The sequence below is a fragment of the Nicotiana attenuata genome, unplaced genomic scaffold (assembly GCF_001879085.1).
Source record: "Nicotiana attenuata strain UT unplaced genomic scaffold, NIATTr2, whole genome shotgun sequence".
Taxonomy (NCBI): domain Eukaryota; kingdom Viridiplantae; phylum Streptophyta; class Magnoliopsida; order Solanales; family Solanaceae; genus Nicotiana; species Nicotiana attenuata.
In genome coordinates this window covers 14,858-35,232 of record NW_017671656.1, presented here as the reverse complement: position 1 = coordinate 35,232, position 20,375 = coordinate 14,858, and the positions used below count along the sequence as shown (strand labels likewise).

General features: G+C 36.9%; 2 protein-coding genes across 3 annotated transcripts; one reads left to right on the top strand and one right to left on the bottom strand.

Moving 5' to 3' along the window:
• The first annotated feature begins 3,951 nt into the window (after positions 1-3,951).
• LOC109209528 (glycosyltransferase family protein 64 C3-like) lies at positions 3,952-5,370 on the top strand. The gene has a single exon (XM_019372814.1). It carries the CDS (start codon positions 4,285-4,287, stop codon positions 5,275-5,277), a length of 993 nt encoding a protein of 330 aa, XP_019228359.1. The 5' UTR covers positions 3,952-4,284; the 3' UTR covers positions 5,278-5,370.
• An 815-nt stretch (positions 5,371-6,185) lies between these two features.
• On the bottom strand, positions 6,186-10,860 carry LOC109209526 (AIG2-like protein D). Of its 2 annotated transcripts, XM_019372812.1 has the most exons (5): positions 10,580-10,852; positions 9,180-9,252; positions 8,751-8,843; positions 8,056-8,139; positions 6,186-6,744 (listed from the first exon to the last, which is right to left on the bottom strand). In XM_019372812.1, exons 1-5 carry the CDS (start codon positions 10,705-10,707, stop codon positions 6,604-6,606), a joined length of 519 nt encoding a protein of 172 aa, XP_019228357.1. In that variant the 5' UTR covers positions 10,708-10,852; the 3' UTR covers positions 6,186-6,603. The 2 variants fall into 2 exon arrangements, with proteins under 2 accessions (XP_019228357.1, XP_019228358.1); XM_019372813.1 differs by lacking the exon at positions 8,751-8,843 and having other exon boundaries at positions 10,580-10,860.
• Positions 10,861-20,375: the final 9,515 nt, after the last annotated feature.

The window sequence follows — 20,375 nt, the reverse complement described above, 5'->3', positions numbered from 1 at the left end:
AGCTTTTATGTGAAATTTTAGAAAAATAATAAAATTGGCCTTTAAAATTGACTAAAGTTGACTTTGGTCAACATTCTTGGTAAACGGACCCGGACCCGTAATCCGACGGACCTGGACCCGTGATCCGACGGTCCCCTAGGGTCCGTAGTAAAAAATGGGACTTGGGCGTATGCACGGAATCGAATTTTTAAGGAAAATTGTTTGCTGGAAAATATAAAGGCTTTTTGAAATGAAATGATACGTGTTCTTGATGGTATCGGGTCCGTATGTTGGTTCCGGAGCCCGGTACAGGTTTAAAATAATAAATAAGTCGAATCTGTGAAATTAGGTAAGAATCGGAGTTGATTTGGTACAAATCGGACCTTTAGTTGAGAAAATGGAAATTTCAAAGTTCTTCAAGAATTTCATGAATTTGAGGTTAAATTCGTAGTTGTTGATGTTATTTTGATTATTTGATCGCACGAGCAAGTCCGTATGATATTTTTAGACTTGCGTGCATGTTTGGTTTGGAGCTCCGAGGGCTCGGGTGAATTTTGGATAGGCTACCGAGTGAATTTGGACTTAGGAGAATTGCTGGTATGTTGCAGCTGTGTAACAGGCCTCTGATCTCGCAATTGCGAGATCAGACTTCGCAAATGTAAAGTTCTCAGGCTTGGGAAATGCGACCCAGGCGTCGCAATTGCAAACCAAGCCTGGGCAGGCCATTCTCGCAAATACGATAATTTGGTCGCAAATGCGAAAGAGTCAGGGGTCGCAAATGTAAGGTAGCAGACTTTTGAAGGATTCGCAATTCCGAACCCATGATCGCAATTGCGATAACTACACCTGCTAAATGAGATTTCAGACGGGATTTTCTTTATTTTAATAACTTTTCAAAACCTAAACATCACATAGGTGCTTTTCTTGAAGAGAGTTCCTCCCCAAATCATAGGTAAACAACTTCTAACTTATTTTCTTCAATCTATAACATCTTTTTACATGATTTCACTTCAAAATCTAGGGTTTTTCGTGGGAAATTGGGTATTTTTGGGAAGAAGTTAGGATTTTTAAATTTTGGGGATTTGGACCTCAATTTGAGGTCCGATTTCAAAACTAATTACATACTTGAGTTTGTGAGTGAATGGTTGATCGGGTTTTGGTTCGAACTTCGGGTTTTGATCAAGTGGGCCCGCGGTCGATTTTTGACTTTTTGGAAAAAACAATGGGAAATCTATCCTCATGCATTAGAATTGGTTTATTTAGCATTTATTGATATCGTTAAGTAATTTGTGACTAGATACAAGCGAATTGGAAGTGGAACCGAGAGGTAAAGCAGTAGTACAAGCTTAATTTGCCCGTGAAATTGAGGTAAGTGTTTGACTTAACCTTAGCTTGAGGGAATAGGAGTTGTGGTCTATTTGCTATGTGTTTGTATCAAGTACGATGTATAGGTGTGGTGACGAGTATCTATACATTGGTGTCAAGCATGCCCGTGAGTCTTATACCATGATTGTTGTGACTCTATTATGTATCGGTCATGCTCAAATTGATGATTATTAATGTTGAACAAAGCTCATGAAAGTTTCTTTGGAATTGATTATTGTTGAGTATTGACTCAAGTTGAAGTTTCTTTCTGTAAAGAAATTGTTGAAACGAGATTGGTTAGAGCCGAATCCCTTGCCGGGACGTTTTGTTGATATTATTGATTTCCTTGGCGGGATATTATTGTTAATATTGTTGATTCCTTATCGGGATATTATTATCGATATTGTTGATTCCCTTGCCGGGACATATTATTTTTCTGTTGTTTGGGTGAGGAAGAGTGTAAAGCACGAAGGGTGATGTCGTGCATGATATTGTGAGGGAGTGCAAAGCACGAAGGGTGATGCCGTGCCGATATTATGAGTGTTAATGCACGAAGGGTGATGTCGTGCCATGATTTGAGAGTTAATGCACAAAGGGTGATGCTGTGCCGATATTGTGAGGAATAATGCACGAAGGGTGATGCCGTGCCATGATTATGTGAGGTAATGCACGAAGGGTGATGCCGTGCCGTTTCTGTTGATTCATATGGTGAGGACGAGAGTAAAAGCACGAAGGGTGATGTCGTGCACTTGTTACCGTTTCATTATTCTTGCTGATTTATATATGATGTTCATTATGCTTCCTTATTGGTTTATTATTAGAATCTGATATTCCCCGCAGCATGTCACTTCCCACCTTATTCTGTTGATTTATGTTATTATGTTTCTGCTTTTATATGATTTATCTGCATATATATATATGATTGTCGTGTCCTAGCCTCGTCACTACCTCGCCGAGGTTAGGCTCGACAGTTACTCAATACATGGGTTCGGTTGTACTGATACTACACTCTGCACTCTTTTGTGCAGATCGATACCGGACCCGTTGAGTAGTTGAGGTAGCTGCCTTCAGTCCAGGGAGACCAAGGTAGATCTGCTGGCGTCCACAGAGCCTAAAGTCCCCCTTCCCTGTTTAGCTTTTCTACTGTCTCTTTTCATTCCGAGAACAGTTGTACTTTTCTTTCTTGACTTGTATTTGTAGTAAAAATCTTAGTCGTTCGTGAATTTGTGATACCATATTTGTGGTAGACATGTATTGGAGTATTTGGATTTATTTTAACTCTTTGCGCTTTTCATTTGTTTAGCTATAGTTACTGGTTATAATTGTTTGGGTTGATTGTTAATATGTAGAACCTTAATAGTTGGCTTGCCTAGCTTTCACGAGTAGGCGCCATCACGACTCCCGATGGTAGAAAATCCGGGTCGTGACATCTTTTTGTTGAAAGTAAATACTTTTTCTATATTATAAAAAGAAAGTACTCGTTTTGTTGGAAAAAAAATACTTTTTTTTATTTCAAGAAAGAAAATTAAATTTTTAGCTTGTTGAAATGAAAGAAAATATTTTTTCTGCATCATGGAAGAAAGTACTCACTTTGTTGAAATGAAAGAAATACTTTTTTTACATCATAAAAAGAGAATACTCATTTTGTTGAAAAAAAATATATTCCTATTTCAGAAAAAGAAAATACTTAGTTTGTTGAAATGAAAGAAAATACTTTTTCTATATCATGAAAAGATGATTTGTTGAAATGAAATACATCATGAAAAAAAAAAAGTAATCATTTTGTTGAAATGAAAGAAAATACTTTTACTTATTCATGAAAAGAAAATACTAATTTTGTTGAAATAAAAAAAAAATACTTTACACAACATGAAAAGAAATTACTCTTAATAATAGTTCTATTTATCGTGGGTGGTGGGCGAGGTTAGGGTGTGTGTGAGGCGGGAGAGGGGGGCGAGGAGGAGGGGTTGTCCGGGGGGGGGGGGGTGAGTGGGTAGGGGTGGTTTGAAGGTGTGGTGGGTGGGGATGAAGAATATGGTAGAGAAGGTTGAAAAAGAATTTTAAATATTTTTCTCTTGTTAAGATAGGGAAAACATTTTCCTTTAATTGGAAGAATATGAGTTCACGAGGAAAATATTTTCCAGTATTTTACGTCAACCAAAAATGAAAAAATTAGAAAGCATTTTCCGCAACCTTAGTATCGAGTTCATCCGATCTCCTAACATCTTTTATGTGAACCATAATCATGTATGTAAAATTTCTTTAGAAAGTTTAATAAATAATAGATCCAAACCTATAACTTTTAATATGACAATGCGCTTAGTGTTAAAATTTTAAAGTTAAACACATTAAGTGGGCGTTTGGACATAAAAATTGTACAACTTCGAAAAAAATGGAAAAAAAATTAGAATGAAAATGTTATTTGAAAATTAGAACTGTATTTGACATAAATACAATTTAAAACTATTTTTAATTTTTTGTGAGTGATTTGAATTGAAAATTTTAAAAAATAATTTTTTGAAGTTTTTCAAATTTCCAAAAAATTTCGCAATGCAACTTCAAGTTAAATTTAAAAATTTTATGAAAAAATACTGATACCGACAAAAACTTAAAAAAAAAAAAATCGGAAAAAAAATAAAAAAAAATTTCTTATGGCCAAAGAGGCCCAAGGTTAAAACTTTAAATTTTGAATCCGCACGTGAAAGATGGACACCGGCATTGTAGCTGAATCACTTCACTCTTCAGGTGAAAGAAGATTACCCCTAGCCCCTTCCATTCTCCAAAATAACAAGATTACCACTAGTCCACTACATGTGTACTTAGCGTAAGCAATAAAGTATCAAATTGTCCTTAGATCTGACCTAAATCACAATATCGCCATCAGACTCCACCGTTAACTGCCATAACTAAAACAGATGATATTAGCACAACCTCTGTAAAATGAAGAATCAAAAGCACATCTTCCCCTTCCATGTAATTATAATCTTATCCATGCCCCTTTATGTCCTTTCACTCCGAATTGGACCCCACTACTCTGACCCGTGCAACCGTCCGCCGGCGGACCCACGAACATTACAAACCGATCAAATGACGGTACTAATCAACGGCTACTCCGAGCACCGTATCCCACTTCTCACTTCAATCGCCGCCACTTACGCCGCCGCATCCTCCGTCGTCGCCGTCGTCATTCTCTGGAGCAACCCCTCAACTCCGCCACAAACTCTAACATCTCTCTCCCAAAACCTCTCGTCCATCTCCGTCGCCGCCCCAATCACCATCCTCCGTCAGCCCTCTTCCAGTCTCAACCTCCGATTCCACCCCCAAAAAACTATCACCACGCGCGCCGTACTCATCTGCGACGACGACATCGAACCAGACCCGGAATCAATCAACTTCGCCTTCCAAATCTGGAGATCCGACCCGGATCAACTAATCGGGTACTTCGTCAGGTCCCACAACTACGACCTAACCCAAAAATCATGGATCTACACAATGGAAAGTAGCAAATACTCCATTGTGTTAACAAAATTCATGATTTTAAAAGCACAATACCTCCACAAATACACATGCAGTAAAGAATACGAAAAGTTGAGGGCAAAAGTAGAAGAAAAGAATAATTGCGAGGATATTTTAATGAATTTTGTGGTAGCGGAGGAGGTAAAAAGGGGGCCGATTTTAGTGGGAGCGAAGAAAGTGAGGGATTGGGGAGATGCAAGAAATGAAGGTGGAGAAATGGAGGAAAGAGATGTGGGGTTGAGTAGTAGAAAAAGGGAGCATAGAAAGAGAAGAGGAGAATGTATTGGTGAGTTTCATAGGTTATTGGGGAAGATGCCATTGAGGTATGGATATGGGAAGGTTGTTGATTCTGTTGGAGAACAGGGGCTATGTGAGAAAGGTGGCAAGTTGGTGTATTGTGATAGGCAAATTTTTTAATAGAAATTAAAGTTGAGTTCGAGTTTTAATTTTTCATACTTGTTTTTAATGTTGCTTTACAATACGAAAATACCTATTTAAAATTTAAAATTACTTTATAACATGTCAAATTAACCTTATACTATTGCTTTATACTTATATCATACTTTCCAAGAGAAATTTATTTACGTTCAAGGAACAAAGTGTACTTTTCTTGGAAAGATCGAAATGTATTGATATATTCTAGTAGCCTAGCTAATTATTGACCTATGCGTGTCGACGCAGAATTGAAATTTGAAGTTTATGAATTTTAAATTTGGTATCGAATTCATAGTTCGTTTTAGTTATTGAATTCACAAATAAATATTTATAGAATACATATTTAACGAATTTTCTAATATAATGGAGTATATGATCTAAGCAAATGTATGCGGGAGCACAATTCATCTATACCTGTGAAAGAACAAAGAAATTTGAAATACTTAAAATAGTGAAGAAAAGATTTATAAATACAGGGAATGAAAAGTTAAGGAAACAAGAGTACAGAGAATTATCACACTACATTTTCCATTGGAAATCCAGATTATGCTAATATTACTAAATATGGATAAAATGTGATGATGATAACCTAAAAACTTAAACCATACTTAACCCAAGATAACTTTCCTATCCCCATAAACTAAACCAAGGTTTTTAGATAGTGAAGCTTGTATTTTCTTTAATCTAATAGGAGTAACTTAAAAGTAACTTGTGCTTTTTCTCAGAAGTTTTGGGGTACTTGGACTCCCATTTGAAAGAGATCAAGGTGTTCCAAACAGCTCAATTTCTTTATCAGAAACCTGAGATTGCATTTTCTTTGAGATTGAGGCGTAGTTATTGTTGTTGGTGGTGGTAGTGTTGTTGTTGTTGTTATCCCGGGATGGTTATCATTATCTCTTCAACCAAATGACCCCAAACAGTACTTGCGGACTGAAAGTTCAGTTTAAGCTAGAAATACATCATAGTAAAGCGTCAAAATCTGGAGAAGGGACTTTATATGGGGGAAAGCTAACAGGGGATCTGGTGTACAGGAAGCTGTTTGTGTATTGGCAAGAAATGCTGTTGTTCAATCATACGCCTGCTTTAATTAGAGCACAAGCAAAAAATATGCTACCCCTTTTGAATACTATCTAGCATCTACAAATATTATATGAGGTTTACTCAAGTCTATCCACAAATAGATTGAGAAGACTTCTGCATTGCAGACTGAATAGCCATACTTTCTAACCACACTTACCCCCTTTTTTGGGCTGGGGGAGGGAGTTGAGGAGGCTTCTTTATTCTTTTATTGGTTGAGACTTAACTACATCAAGGCTTGGACTTATTCTCTTCTTGTGCGTAGAAGGATTCATAAGTTGCCACACTGGTTTTTGAATCTGGTAGTTCCAGTTCTTCGCTGAACCCCATTGTCATTTTCAAGAAGTCTCCCTTGTGCAACTGTTTCCATTCCTACAAAGCATTTCCATAAGCCAACAGAAAACATTAGGGCCTTGCTTCGGCTACAGGACTTACAGTTAAGAAAGGAAGCAACTTCAACTTGATGGAAACTACTTCCATTGGAGGTGCTCTTGCTTATATATACCAAGCACCTCCTCCGGTTCTAACCAGGACTCTAGAACAAATAACCAAAGATATGGGCTCCTAAATATTGTTCGATCTCCCAATTTTTTGATTCATTAAACAACAACAACTACGCCTCAATCGCAAGAAGCCGTGGTAGGCTACATAAATCCTCACTTTCCGTTCACTCAAGTGACATATAAATAAAAGATCCCTCATTGAAGCTATGGCATACGCCACGACAATCAACAATGAAGTTGCTTCATTTGATGGAGAAAACTATGAATATTTCCAAGTTCAAATAAGAACTCTGTTTATATTTTAAAGCTGTTGGGGAATAACTAATCAAGCCTTCTTGGAACAAAAGATGTTGAAACTCTAGCACAATGCACAAATGAAAGCAGAAAGCAGCACAATGAAAACATGAGTAATGCTAGAGCATTGTTGTTTATCCAGTAAGGATAAAGTAAACTTGCTTTTCTAGAATATTGGGTGCAGATATAAAGAAGCATAACAAAGACTACACATCAAGGATATTACAGATTCTATCTCTATTAAAGTACAAAAGATGGAGTTAATTGTTAAATGTGAAGAACAAATATCGATTTAAGCTGGAAAACAAACTTTACCAATCGACTTCCAATGTCTATGGAGTTTAATGGAGAAACTTCTCAACGACTTGATATTCAACCTTTAAATGTCTCAAGATTCTTCAGATTTTATAAATACCCAAAGTAATAAAAACACAAGTTTGCTCAAAACTGTCATCTGAATAGAGCTCTAGCATCTTTTCCCTAAGTTTCCTTCATGTTGATTCCTTTTCGGTTTGATGCATGAACCAGAGCTTCACTAGTCTTACCGTTACTGAGTAGAACAATTGTCGTTCTAGAGCTCAGACTATCCTACTGTACGCAAATGCAGAGACATGTTAGGTTCCTAGTCTAGGATAGGCGGAGACATGTTGGTTATATGCTTCTAAATCTTCGACCAAATCCCACGACCTGTGTTGGGCTTAAATCAGGCTACCAAAAAATAGATATAACCCTTGCAACATGATACATTTTCTAGATGCACAGTCCAATCAAAATGAAAAGAGAGGAGGATAGGACTGGAGAAAAAAGTATATTCCTCTTGGAATCTTCGTATCTTTGTCCAACAAGCAATTAAGAGAGGCACAGATATATAAGATCTCACGTTTACCTCAAAGTCCCATTCCCCAAATAAATTTGGATCTTTCTTGTCAACCCAAACATATGTTTCAGCCTGCAATGTCTTGGAACTATCCTGCAAAGTGAAGACAAACTATACAAACGGAATACAATTGCATAGTTAAAACTAAACTGAATTGTCTCACTAAATTTATGCCAAAACCATACAAACTAGACTGATTCTTAACAAATCAATGTAGACTAATTCTATTGGAAATAACATAAGTTTCAACTCCCCTTGTAGTAGCACTCCTGAAAACTAAATTCTGACCGATGAGGAAGGTGAAGGGTATAAAAGCTCTAAATTAAGTAGCAGAGCATTATATAGGTTACACCTGTATAAATGCAAGTACTCAAGCGAGAGTAGAATTCGCCGCACTAAGGAAACTTAATAAAGTGATATCTGATATCCTCCTTAGTAATTTATCTTTTGCCTCAATAAATCCGAGGCAGTAACCATCTCCAGGAATAGTTCAGTAGATCCAATTAAAACAGGAACATTTGAACTCTTAAAGTGATCTGACTCAATAAAAACAGGAACATTTGAACTCTTAAGGTGATCCGACTCAATAAAAACAGGAACATTTGAACTCTTAAAGTGATCCGACTCATGCTCAATATCATGCTTGAGCCATGAAAAGAATAATCCAAATGCAACAATTTTTAAAAACTTTAGTGTATCGATACCATTAGGGAAACATCAACAGTCGTCCTTTCATACTCAATGTCCTCAAATATGTCCAGGATATTTAATTCAGGAACAGTGATATCCAAAAGAACCTGCAGTTTTATTAGAACAAGCATATTTAGAAGATCTGAGGTATAGGTCCAATTTTTCATAAGATCTCAATGACAAAGAACTGCATTAGTAGTTTGTTATCACTTCTAGTATTAACGTTTGCAGCTATCGTGCTTGTAATGATAATAATTTTGGTGATTCACTAAGCATGTCTAAAACAGCTCTTAAGAATTACATAATACAGAGCACAGGCATTGTAAATGCTCTGAAGTACAAAGTCGGATGGTTCAAAAGACCTTCTTGTCAATGCTCTACAACAATAGACCACAAAAAGAAAAGGAAGCTCTACAAAAAAAATGTTGAAAGGTTCAACAAACCTTCCCAGTAACTTTCTTGTTTTCTACGGGTAGAATGGCAGGATAAACACGCCCTTTAATGCTAAACCTGTGGCTACACCAGAATAACAGAATCAGTGGTTACTGATTACCCCTAACAAGATACTAGAAAAGTATATCCCTCAATCAACTATAGAAACAGAAAAGGTAAACACAAATTTGTTAAAATCCTACTAGTGGGATTTGAGGATTATCAACAGGGAAACACAACTTGATAATGCATACAACCAAAACCAAAACAAATCTCATAACCAAGCATCTCTTTAGTTTCCTGCTTAGTCGTGTTGCTACACATTAGATCTGGTATTTGCCAGGAATCTTTTTAATTAGGAGTCTTTTCAGTTTGTAGAGTTTGTATGTCAATAGAAAACATAGAGAACTCTTAATTTGTCTTAAAATATATTATAGAAAACTAGAATTACCCATATCCAAATGGAGCGGATGAATACTCAGATTCATACAGCCAAGCTCAACTAGTTTGAAGAATACTATGCTGAAGGTATTCAGTTGCATGAAATTTCATACAATAGCACGGTTCTAAACTCGTGGATAATGAGTCCACCGCTCTACTCATCTCCACTTAAATACTGGACTTTTGTCTGATGCAGGATTCAGTGGGTGTTCAAACTTGAAAGAAGGAAAAAAAATTCCCCGATAAAGGGTGTTCAATATATGTTATATGCCTCTAAAATCTAATATTTTACCTTACCTATATATACAGTGTAATTTTTTGACGAAGGGTGGTCAATTGACCACCCTTAGAAGAGCATAGCTTCGCCCCTGGCAGGATTCAAACCTTTGACGTACGACCTAATCCACACATCACGTGCTAGCTCTTACCACTAGACCAAAGCCCTTGGGCTAATAATATCACTTATTTATGACTGAAATATTAAAGGTAGTTCAACTGAACTTGGCATTTTTTACTGTGAATATAGATATTACATGTGAAAAAGTAATAAAATTAGAAGAAAAAAATATTAAATTTTAAACTCATCTCCCAAATGTGTATTTATTTGATGTAGTGTTAAGAACTTAAATGTTAAACTCTTTAAATTTAAGTCCCGATTCCACCTCTGAGTCAGAACACGTCGAAATAAGAATCCATAACCTCCAAAAATTTCAGGTTAGACCAAGAATTAGATTCCACAAATTTATACTATGTTCACTTTTAATTTTCTCAAAAAATTGTGTCAATCAGCCATACCCATAAATAAATAAATAAAAACATATTCAAGCTTCATCTTCTTCGTACAAACGGAACCGCAAATAAAAAACGTAAAAGTATAATATAAAGATCGATGGCTAATGAGTAATAATAACAGAATTTTATCCTTTCATTGCGGAGAGAAATTAAAATAGAAAAAGAAAAGAGGACTGACTAGTTGTGGAGAATAGCAGGATTAGAGGGAGGGACGCGTTTGAGGAGTGCATGAACGACGTCGTCAGCTAATAGGCTGCCATACACGAACACATTGAACACCGACTGAGAATTAGCAGTAGACGCCATTAGCAGTTCCCGAGATGGAGGAAATTTTTAACTTATTTAACTTTCAATCATTGGTGAAAAAACAAAACTGTCAATATCCAATGAATAATTTATGAGTAAGCAATTGAAGCTTATGTCTCTAGGGTTTTCATACAAAACGGAAAAATCCAATCAAACCGAAAAACAAATGAAATCAATAAAGTTTGATTTGAAGATAAAAATATTTTTGGAGATACGTTTTCAAAACATATTTCCTAATTTTATTTTGGAAAAATATGTATATAATTCCCAAATTTTGGTATTTTGACCCAAAATCAGCAATTGGGGTGATTTTGGGATTTGTAATTTTGCCAAAATGTGGCCAAAATTTATGGCCAAACATGAGTTTTGAAAATAAATCCCAAATTTATTTGGGAAAACTCATGGCCAAACGGGGCCTAAAAATACAGATAATATTTTGGTTTTGGTTTTGAATTTTAAAACCAATCAGATTTGATTTGGTTTTAATTTTAAGCAAAAATTAATTAAAAAAAAATTAAACCGATTATTTATATATAATATCTTGTTTATTACGTTTATATTCTAGTTTGATTGATAGTTTTTTATTTTGCTAAGTCAGAGAAACTATTTCATATTGAAAGTAATTGGTCTTTAACTAAATCCTTAAATTCGATCACTATATAATTCAATTATCATCAAGATATCTTGTAAATGACCTATTTTCTTACACACTAATTTATTTGATAGTGTTATGCTGCAATATAGTCGACGTAATATATACTTGGCCGTGTATTATATTTAAGATTTTTTTTTATAAAGATGGATAAACCAAAAGATCGTCAAACCCGATAAAAATCAAACCAATAAAAAGTCGACTTACTTAATTAATTTGTTCTAATATTTGAAAAATCGACTTAATTGATTTGATTTTTTATTAGGGTAAAACCAATCCAAATCGAACTATGAATCGCTTACTTATGTGTTTGCTATTCTAAGCAACTAAGTTTTATGTTAATAATTTATATATGCAATAAATCTTTAAAGAAATATAAGACTTTCACCAAAGTGACCAAATTCGTACCTAACACACTAGTTCTACCCCTAATTGTAGTATAATTAGTCGATTAATCTAATAAATATATAAACTGATTAATCATATTCTTTCTTTTGAGTGCTCTTTTAATAATAGTTGTTAATTCTCTTGGAATTTTCCAGATGTCGTCATCCAAACAATAAAGCTGGCAAAATCGTGTAACAAAAAGTTACTACTACTATTTAATTTGCTTAATATGAATGTTTGACTCAAAAGTTTTTGAATAAATCAATCAAAGATAAAGAGGTAAATCCTAGTTAAAGATAATTAACTCTAGATCCGAGACGAATAATACGAGTAGAAAAACATAGCCGAGTATAAATATTGGGCGTGATTATAGCCAGATTTAATAGCATAAAGAAAGATGCATTGAATAACATTAAATGGCGACAAAATATAGATAAAGGAGAAGATTCACCCGATCTTGGGTGAGTCGGATCTTCTTTCATTTGATAAAGATGAATGATCGATAAAATACAAGACCCATTGGACCCTTTTTGGATCTGATGAAGGTATGGGATCATAGATCCTCTCCTCTCGAAAAAGAGGAGTGTTTACATATTTTTCTAGCAAGAGGTAGAGGGAGAGAGCCAGCCCCCCTTTTTGGGAAGTCCTCCCTTCCTCTTTATAAGGGGTATTCCTAGAAAAACATTAAAAGAAAAGGTACAATTAGAGGGAATATTCGGTAGAATATTCCTTTTGAGGATTCCAAAGCAGACAAGTTGTTTCATCACTGTCCGACCTTGGCCGGTCGGACCTTAGCTTTATTGATAACGGTCCGACCTCAGCTTTACTGATGACGGTCTGACCTTGGCTTTATTGGTGACGGTCCGACCTTGGCCTTATGTCTTCGCGTGCCGAATTTCTCTGGTCTAATTTTGACTCATACAGTTAGTCCCTCCGCTTATCGAGGTCGCCTCTTGGTCGAGCTCGGTGAGCGGACCATTAATCGTAGTTCGAGACATTCGGATGGGGAGGTCGACTAGTATGGGTTGCAGCTGAGGATGACGATGCCGAGGGAGAATACCTTGGAGATGGTGGTGAAGAGAGTGGCGATGGTGCCACCGAGTGAAAAGATAGCTGTCTTTTTTGACCATTGATCGGGGTCGTATGTAATCTACGACTATTTGCGCAGTGATTTCGTATAAAGAAGAATTTTTCGTTGTTATTCGCCGTGTACTTTTCTATGTTTTTGTTTTTCGCGACTTTGGTGCGAGGTAGATTCTCGCATAGCGAGTCCCGATCTTTCTTTCCCTTTGTATTTTCTGACGACACTTGGCCTTAGTGACATTTCGAATTCTCTTTGGCGAAGGCCCATGGCCTTAGAGGGTATTATTTCGATTTTATCGAAATATTGGCCCCTCATCGGTCGATCGAGGTCGAACTCTTCTTTTTAGTGGAGGCCCTTGGCCTTAACGGGTGTTATTTCGAACTTGTCGAAATATTAACCCGTCGTCGTTCGATCAAGGTCGTACTCTTCTTCTTTGGCGAAGGCTCCTGGCCATAAGGTCGATTTTGACGAGGCCGAATGTTGTTTCGGACGAGGCTGAATGTTGATTCGGATGGGGCCGAATGTTGTTTCGGACGGGGCCGATAGTTAATTCGGACGGGGCCGAACGTTGATTCGGACGAGGCCGGAGGTCGATTCGGACGAAGCCGAATGTTGATTCGGACGAGGCCGAAGGTTGATTCGGACGAGGCCGGATGTTGATTCGGACAGCCGAATTCTTCTATTTGGCGATGGCCCTTGGCCGTAGGGGTGTTATTTCGAGCTGGTCGAAATGTTAACCCGCCGTGGTTCGAACGAGGTCGAACTCTTCTTTTTTGGCGATGGCCCTTGGCCATAGGGGTGTTATTTCGAGCTAGTCGAAATGTTAACCCGTCGTGGTTCGAACGAGGTCGAACTCTTCTTTTTTGGCGATGGCCCTTGGCCGTAGGGGTGTTATTCGAACGAGGTCGAACTCTTCTTTTTTGGCGATGGCCCTTGGCCGTAGGGGTGTTATTTCGAGCTGGTCGAAATGTTAACCCGTCGTGGTTCGAACGAGGTCGAACTCTCTTTTTTTGGCGATGGCCCTTGGCCGTAGGGGTGTTATTTCAAGCTGGTCGAAATGTTAACCCGTCGTGGTTCGAACGAGGTCGAACTCTTCTTTTTTAGCGACGGCCCTTGGCCTTAAGGGTGTTATTTTGAGCTGGTCGAAATGTTAACCCGTCGTGGTTCGAACGAGGTCGAACTCTTCTTTTTTGGCGATGGCCCTTGGCCGTAGGGGTGTTATTTCGAGCTGGTCAAAATGTTAACCCATCGTGGTTCGAACGAGGTCGAACTCTTCTTTTTGGCGATGGCCCTTGGCCTTAAGGGGTGTTATTTCGAACTTATTGAAATGTTAACCCGTCGTCGTTCGATCAAGGTCGAACTCTTCTTTGATGGCGAAGGCCCTTAGCCTGAGTCCCAGTTCGAGCGAGGTCGAACTGTCAAACTTTGATGGCGAAGGCACTTAGCCTGAGTCCCAGTCCGAACGAGGTCGAACCGTCAAACTCCGATAGCGAAGGCACTTAGCTTGAGTCCCAGTTCGAGCGAGGTCGAACTGTCAAACTCTGATGGCGAAGGCACTTAGCCTGAGTCCCAGTTCGAGCGAGGTCGAACTGTCAAAATTTGATGGCGAAGGCACTTAGCCTGAGTCCCAGTTCGAGCGAGGTCGAACTGTCAAACTTTGATGGCGAAGGCACTTAGCCTTAATCCCAGTTCGAGCGAGTTCGAACTGCTAATCTTTGATGGCGAAGGCACATAGCCTGAGTCCCATTTCGAGCGAGGTCGAACTCTCAAACTTTGATGGCGAAGGCACTTAGCCTTAATCCCAGTTTGAGCGAGGTCGAACTGTCAAACTTTGATGGCGAAGGCACTTAGCCTTAATCCCAGTTCGAGCGAGTTCGAACTGCTAATCTTTGATGGCGAAGGCACATAGCCTGAGTCCCAGTTCAACTGTTGTTGAACTTAGTCCATTTTGATGGCGAAGGCGCATAGCCTAAGTCCTAGTTCAACTGTTGTTGAACTTAGTGGCGAAGGCGCATAGCCTGAGTCTTAGTTCAGCTGTTGTTGAACTTAGTCGATTTTGATGGCGAAGGCTCATGGCCTGAGTCCCAGTTCAACTGTTGTTGAACTTAGTCCATTTTGATGGCGAAGGCGCATAGCCTAAGTCCTAGTTCAACTGTTGTTGAACTTAGTGGCGAAGGCGCATAGCCTTGATTCAATGGCGATGGCGCAGCGCATAGCCTTGATTCAATGGCGAAGGCGCATAGCCTGAGTCCCAGTTCAACTGTTGTTGAACTTAGTCGATTTTGATGGCGAAGGCTCATGGCCTGAGTCCCAGTTCAGCTGTTGTTGAACTTAGTGGCGAAGTTGATGGCGAAGGTGCATGGCCTGAGTCCCAGTTCAGCTGTTGTTGAACTTAGTGGCGAAGGCGCATAGCCTTTATTCAATGGCGAAGGTGCATAGCCTGAGTCCCAGTTCAACTGTTGTTGAACTTAGTGGCGAAGGCGTATAGCCTGAGTCCCAGTTCAACTGTTGTTGAACTTAGTGGCGGAGGCGCATAGCCTTGATTCAATGGCGAAGGTGCATAGCCTGAGTCCCAGTTCAACTGTTGTTGAACTTAGTGGCGAAGGCGCATAGCCTTGATTCAATGGCGAAGGCGCATAGCCTGAGTCCCAGTTCGAACGAGGTCGAACTGTCAAACTTTGATGGCGAAGGCACTTAGCCTTAATCCCAGTTCGAGCGAGGTCGAACTGTTAAACTTTGATGGCGAAGGCACTTAGCCTTAAAAGGTTCCCTGGGGGAGTCCCAATTTGCTTAATTCTGCTTGCATTGGAGAATATGATGCGTTTCTCGGGTGACTGCCGCTATGTTTATTCCATTTAGAGAAATAGTTAGTTAAAACAATATAAAAGCATTTGTTACCTCAGTTTGATCGCGTTCCCTTCTCCGGTTATGCTTTCGGTGGTTGCTACCAATTTGGCAAGGCCGTCTATTTCGATGTTTTGTGCTCGGGGCACCTGGTCGAGTTGACACTCGTCAAACTCGGGCAGTAGCTTATGGATTCCTGCCTGATATTTTCGTGGCCTTTGTTCTTTTATTTGGAAAGTCCCTGTGACTTGGTTGATGACGGGTTGTGAGCCATATCGGAGGATGATTCGCTGTGCTCCATACTTGAGAGCTAGTTTCTTGTCCTTGTAAATGTCAAAGCAAAAAGTGAAGTTGGCATGACAAAGCACACGAAGGCCTGAAAGGACGCCACTGTGCAGAACCATACCTCTCAACCGTGGTATTTTAGCAGCAGCCAAGTGTAATGTCGGGCCACTTCTTAAATCTAGATTAGATGTCAATGCATACGACAGGGTAATTCCCAAATATTCTACATCTTTTATTCAATAAAACTCCAATAGCTCTGGATTTGGAAATTTTTTAAAGATTTGTCAGTAATAGTCTTTGTTGCATGATAATGCGGACGAGGCGAGTGATCAAATGGAAAGCTCTAATGATTTTATTTTAATGCAACAGACCGAAGGTCTTCTAGTTGAGCTAAATATCTTGAGCTGTTTATGATTTCTTGGAGAAATATTGAGACCATATCTTTACTCACCTTGAAACCATGATTCAACAGAGGTACTTCAATCATTATTTTATTAGGTGTATCAAATTCGTTTGGCTTCCCTGAAGACGCTCCATAGTCGGAATTGAATCTTAGATCTAGAGGAAACCAAAATTTTAACTAGAAAATCCCCACAGACGGCGCCAAATTGTTTGACTCAAAAGTTGTTTAAACCTTTTTGAACAAATCAATCAAAGATGAAGGGGTAAATCCTAGTTAAAGATAATTAACTCTAGATCCGAGACGAATAATACGAGTAGAAAAACATAGCCGAGTATAAATATTGGGCGTGATTATAGCCAGATTTAATAGCATAAAGAAAGATGCATTGAATAGCATTAAATGGCGACAAAATATAGATAAAGGAGAAGATTCACCCGATCTCGAGTGAGTCGGATCTTCTTTCATTTGATAAAGATGAATGATCGATAAAATACAAGACCCACTGGACCCTTTTTGGATCTAATGAAGGTATGGGATCATAGATCCTCTCCTCTCGAAGGAGAGGAATGTTTACATATTTTTCTAGCAAGAGGGAGAGGGAGAGAGCCAGCCCCCCTTTTTGGGAAGTCCTCCCTTCCTCTTTATAAGGGTATTCCTAGAAAAACATTAAAAGAAAAGGTACAATTAGAGGAAATATTCGGTAGAATATTCCTTTTAAGGATTCCAAAGCAGACTAGTTGTTTCATCACTGTCCGACCTTGGCTTTATTGATAACGGTCCGACCTCAGCTTTACTGATGACGGTCCGACCTTGGCTTTATTGGTGACGATCCGACCTTGGCCTTATGTCTTCGCGTGCCGAATTTCTCTGGTCTAATTTTGACTCATACAATAAAATTTCCAATTGACACATCTAGCATTCGGATTTATATAATTACTAGGTTGATGCAGCCCGTGACAGCACGAGCCCAACATTATTTAACTTGGAACGATATCTAATTGCAAATAAATTAATGTTGCAAGTATCGAATAGACAATATTTCATGCTAAGTGATACACACATAATTTACATACATTTTGACCAAAATAAACATTGTTTGCCTCCATGGGAGCATTACATTAAGGGATGTTTAAAGTGCCATAATGTTTATAAAATATGCGGTCTTTGGTCTTCTTTTTTATTCTTTTTCTAGTAGTTCTTGGACAAAGATATATGCAAACAAATAAATTTGTATGGTAATTAGTGAAAGCTAGAGAACATATGAAACAGAAAATGACTTAAATAAAAAAATTCTAAACGTTTCAATTTATGCGAGCAAAGATCAATTTAAATCAGTAGTAATTTAAGCACGACCACAAAAGCAAAAGAAAACAGAATAACAGTGTTAGGTGGAACAATTACACTTAATTAACTGGAGTGATACTTTATTCACATCATTTCTTATGCATTACCCAAAGGGTACCCACTATATTTATCATTGAAAGTAGTTTGTCATACTTTTGGTATTCCACCAGCAAAAAGACTCCTGTAAACCTATACATTGAAAAAACTACACATAATGGGAACTCGAAAGATCAACCAGTAGTCGTAAAAAGCCAAGGTAGCTTACTTCGCTATTTTTGTATGTTTATAGAATCGATCTGATTGAAGGCAGAAATCATTTGAGCAAAAAACATAAATAGGCAAAATTTAAGAAAAATTTTCAGAAACATATCAGCAATAGCTATTTTACATATAGGGCAGCTAAATAATTATATTTCTAGCAGACATCATTAAACCATGTACCTATAATCACGCATCCAATATATTTATTTCCTTAATGAAAACGTCCTAGTACTTTGTACATTTTTTTCTAAATTTCTCTTGAAACCATTCCCTAACATATTTAAATGATAATATGTTTTCCTATTTTTTTGCTTAATTCATTCCATAACATATTTTCTACTTTCCATACATGGATCTATTTACTAGAAAAAAAGTACATGTACCTTTTTATACAACATAAACTCTAGGGTTCTTTATATTTTGAAAAAATAAAATACATATGTTTCAAGAAAATATAATATATATTTGAGGTATATGTACATTATAACCAGGAAACTTATATCATTATTATTTCAGGGAGTACTTTCTTATTAAAAACATCAAAAGTATATTATTACCATTGGTATACATAGTATTTCTCATTAAAATGGTATATTCTTTAAAAGATCATAAAAGGTATATTCTTACGTTAATATTTATATACATGGCATTTCTAAAAAAAAATTATACAAGATATATGCTAATATATTACCTAATACCATCATAACATATATTGAGTTATACTATGTATATTAATACATTAGTATACCTCTAAAATTGAATTATACTAGGAATATATAATATTATACTTCAATAAAAATATAATATAATTGAGCTATACCATATGTATATTACCTTTCCCCTATATTAATACAATAGTATAAACAAAATTCCTCTAAAAAGTTATACCAAATATATGTATAATGAATAATTGGATATGTAGTATTAGTTTCATAATGATTAAATAGAGTGTAACAGTTGAGAAATGTAATGAAAAATACGAGAACATAATTGAATCCTTAATTTAAAATAGGAGAGAGAGTGTGAAAAGACAAATACTCCATAATTTGTGCATTTTGGCTGCTCATTAATTATGTGCATAATCTCTATCTGCCATTAATGTAAAAAAAATTGCCATTTATGGAATAAACAAAGAGTATTATTATTTTCTTAAATATTTTTTAAAAAGTGATCAGCTGTGTATTTTATCCAAATCATTCATTTCTCTTAGGAAGAATTTTGCATCAATATCTTTGTTTACTTCATAAAAAACATTAAAAAAAAAAATAATCATGCCAAGAGAGCGATGGTAAAATCCAATGACAATGCTTCAAGAACGGATCTTGGGCTCTAGTTGGAAATACCAATCGTCATTCCTAATGAATTAAGAGAATAAGAAAGTGTGGTGTAAAAAAAGATGTTAATCTGTCAAGTGAAGGACCAATTATAAAGTAAATTAAATTTCTGTAACATAACAACAACAACATACCCCAATGTAGTTACAATTTTGGCTTGCATTCAACAACAACAAAAATCATACTAAGATTTGTTCTACGTCAAGCCATTAACTCGAGTAGGTACCTGTAATCTATATCTATGCTAGTATTTGAGTAATGTATACAGTTACAGAGTGAAAAAAAAAACACATATAAAGCAATAAAAGAAAAAAGGATGTTATTTCATTATAATATAACTTCATGAATTCTTGAAAAGTTCTCTTCGAAAGATTCCCTGTATACTATATTATATGAAAAAGATATTCACTGAAAGTAAAAAAATAAGCAGAAATTACCACTATTCTAAAGAGTAGATTATTCATTGTCAACAAACATTAAAAGGTTATAGTGGAACAAACAGAAAGCTTTAACCATTAAAATATTATTGTACCCCTCTTCCATTATCATTTCTAGCAAGGACTATGGAGATGTATGTTATTTTGTAATTACTGGGAGTGTTCTGCCAACATCAACTTTCTGATAATATCTATAGTGAAGATCAAGAAAAAAGATGTGTACTGATGGGCGAAATACCTGAATGGAAAAAATGGAAAAAAATCAGCACACGATGCTTTTTAGCCTTCTCATATTGCATTATATTATGGGTCTTTATAAGAAACTTCAAGATTACCCAACAAAACAAAAATTAAAATTGAAAACTCAGAAGAATGCATAAAACTTTTTATTATTGTTACCGGAGGTTGCTGTTGGATATTAGCAATTGGTATGACCTTCTCCTCAAAAGGAACAAACAGAAGATCATCAAGAACAAAATGAATTGTGTACATGTGAAATCACAAAATCACTTGTGATTCAAAATATATGGAGCTCCGCACAAATTTGATGCCAAGTTAATTATTCTAGCTTCAGGTCTAGCTCTTTTACCAAAAAAAATTTCACCTGTTTATGATATTTTTTCCTTGCTCTCATAAA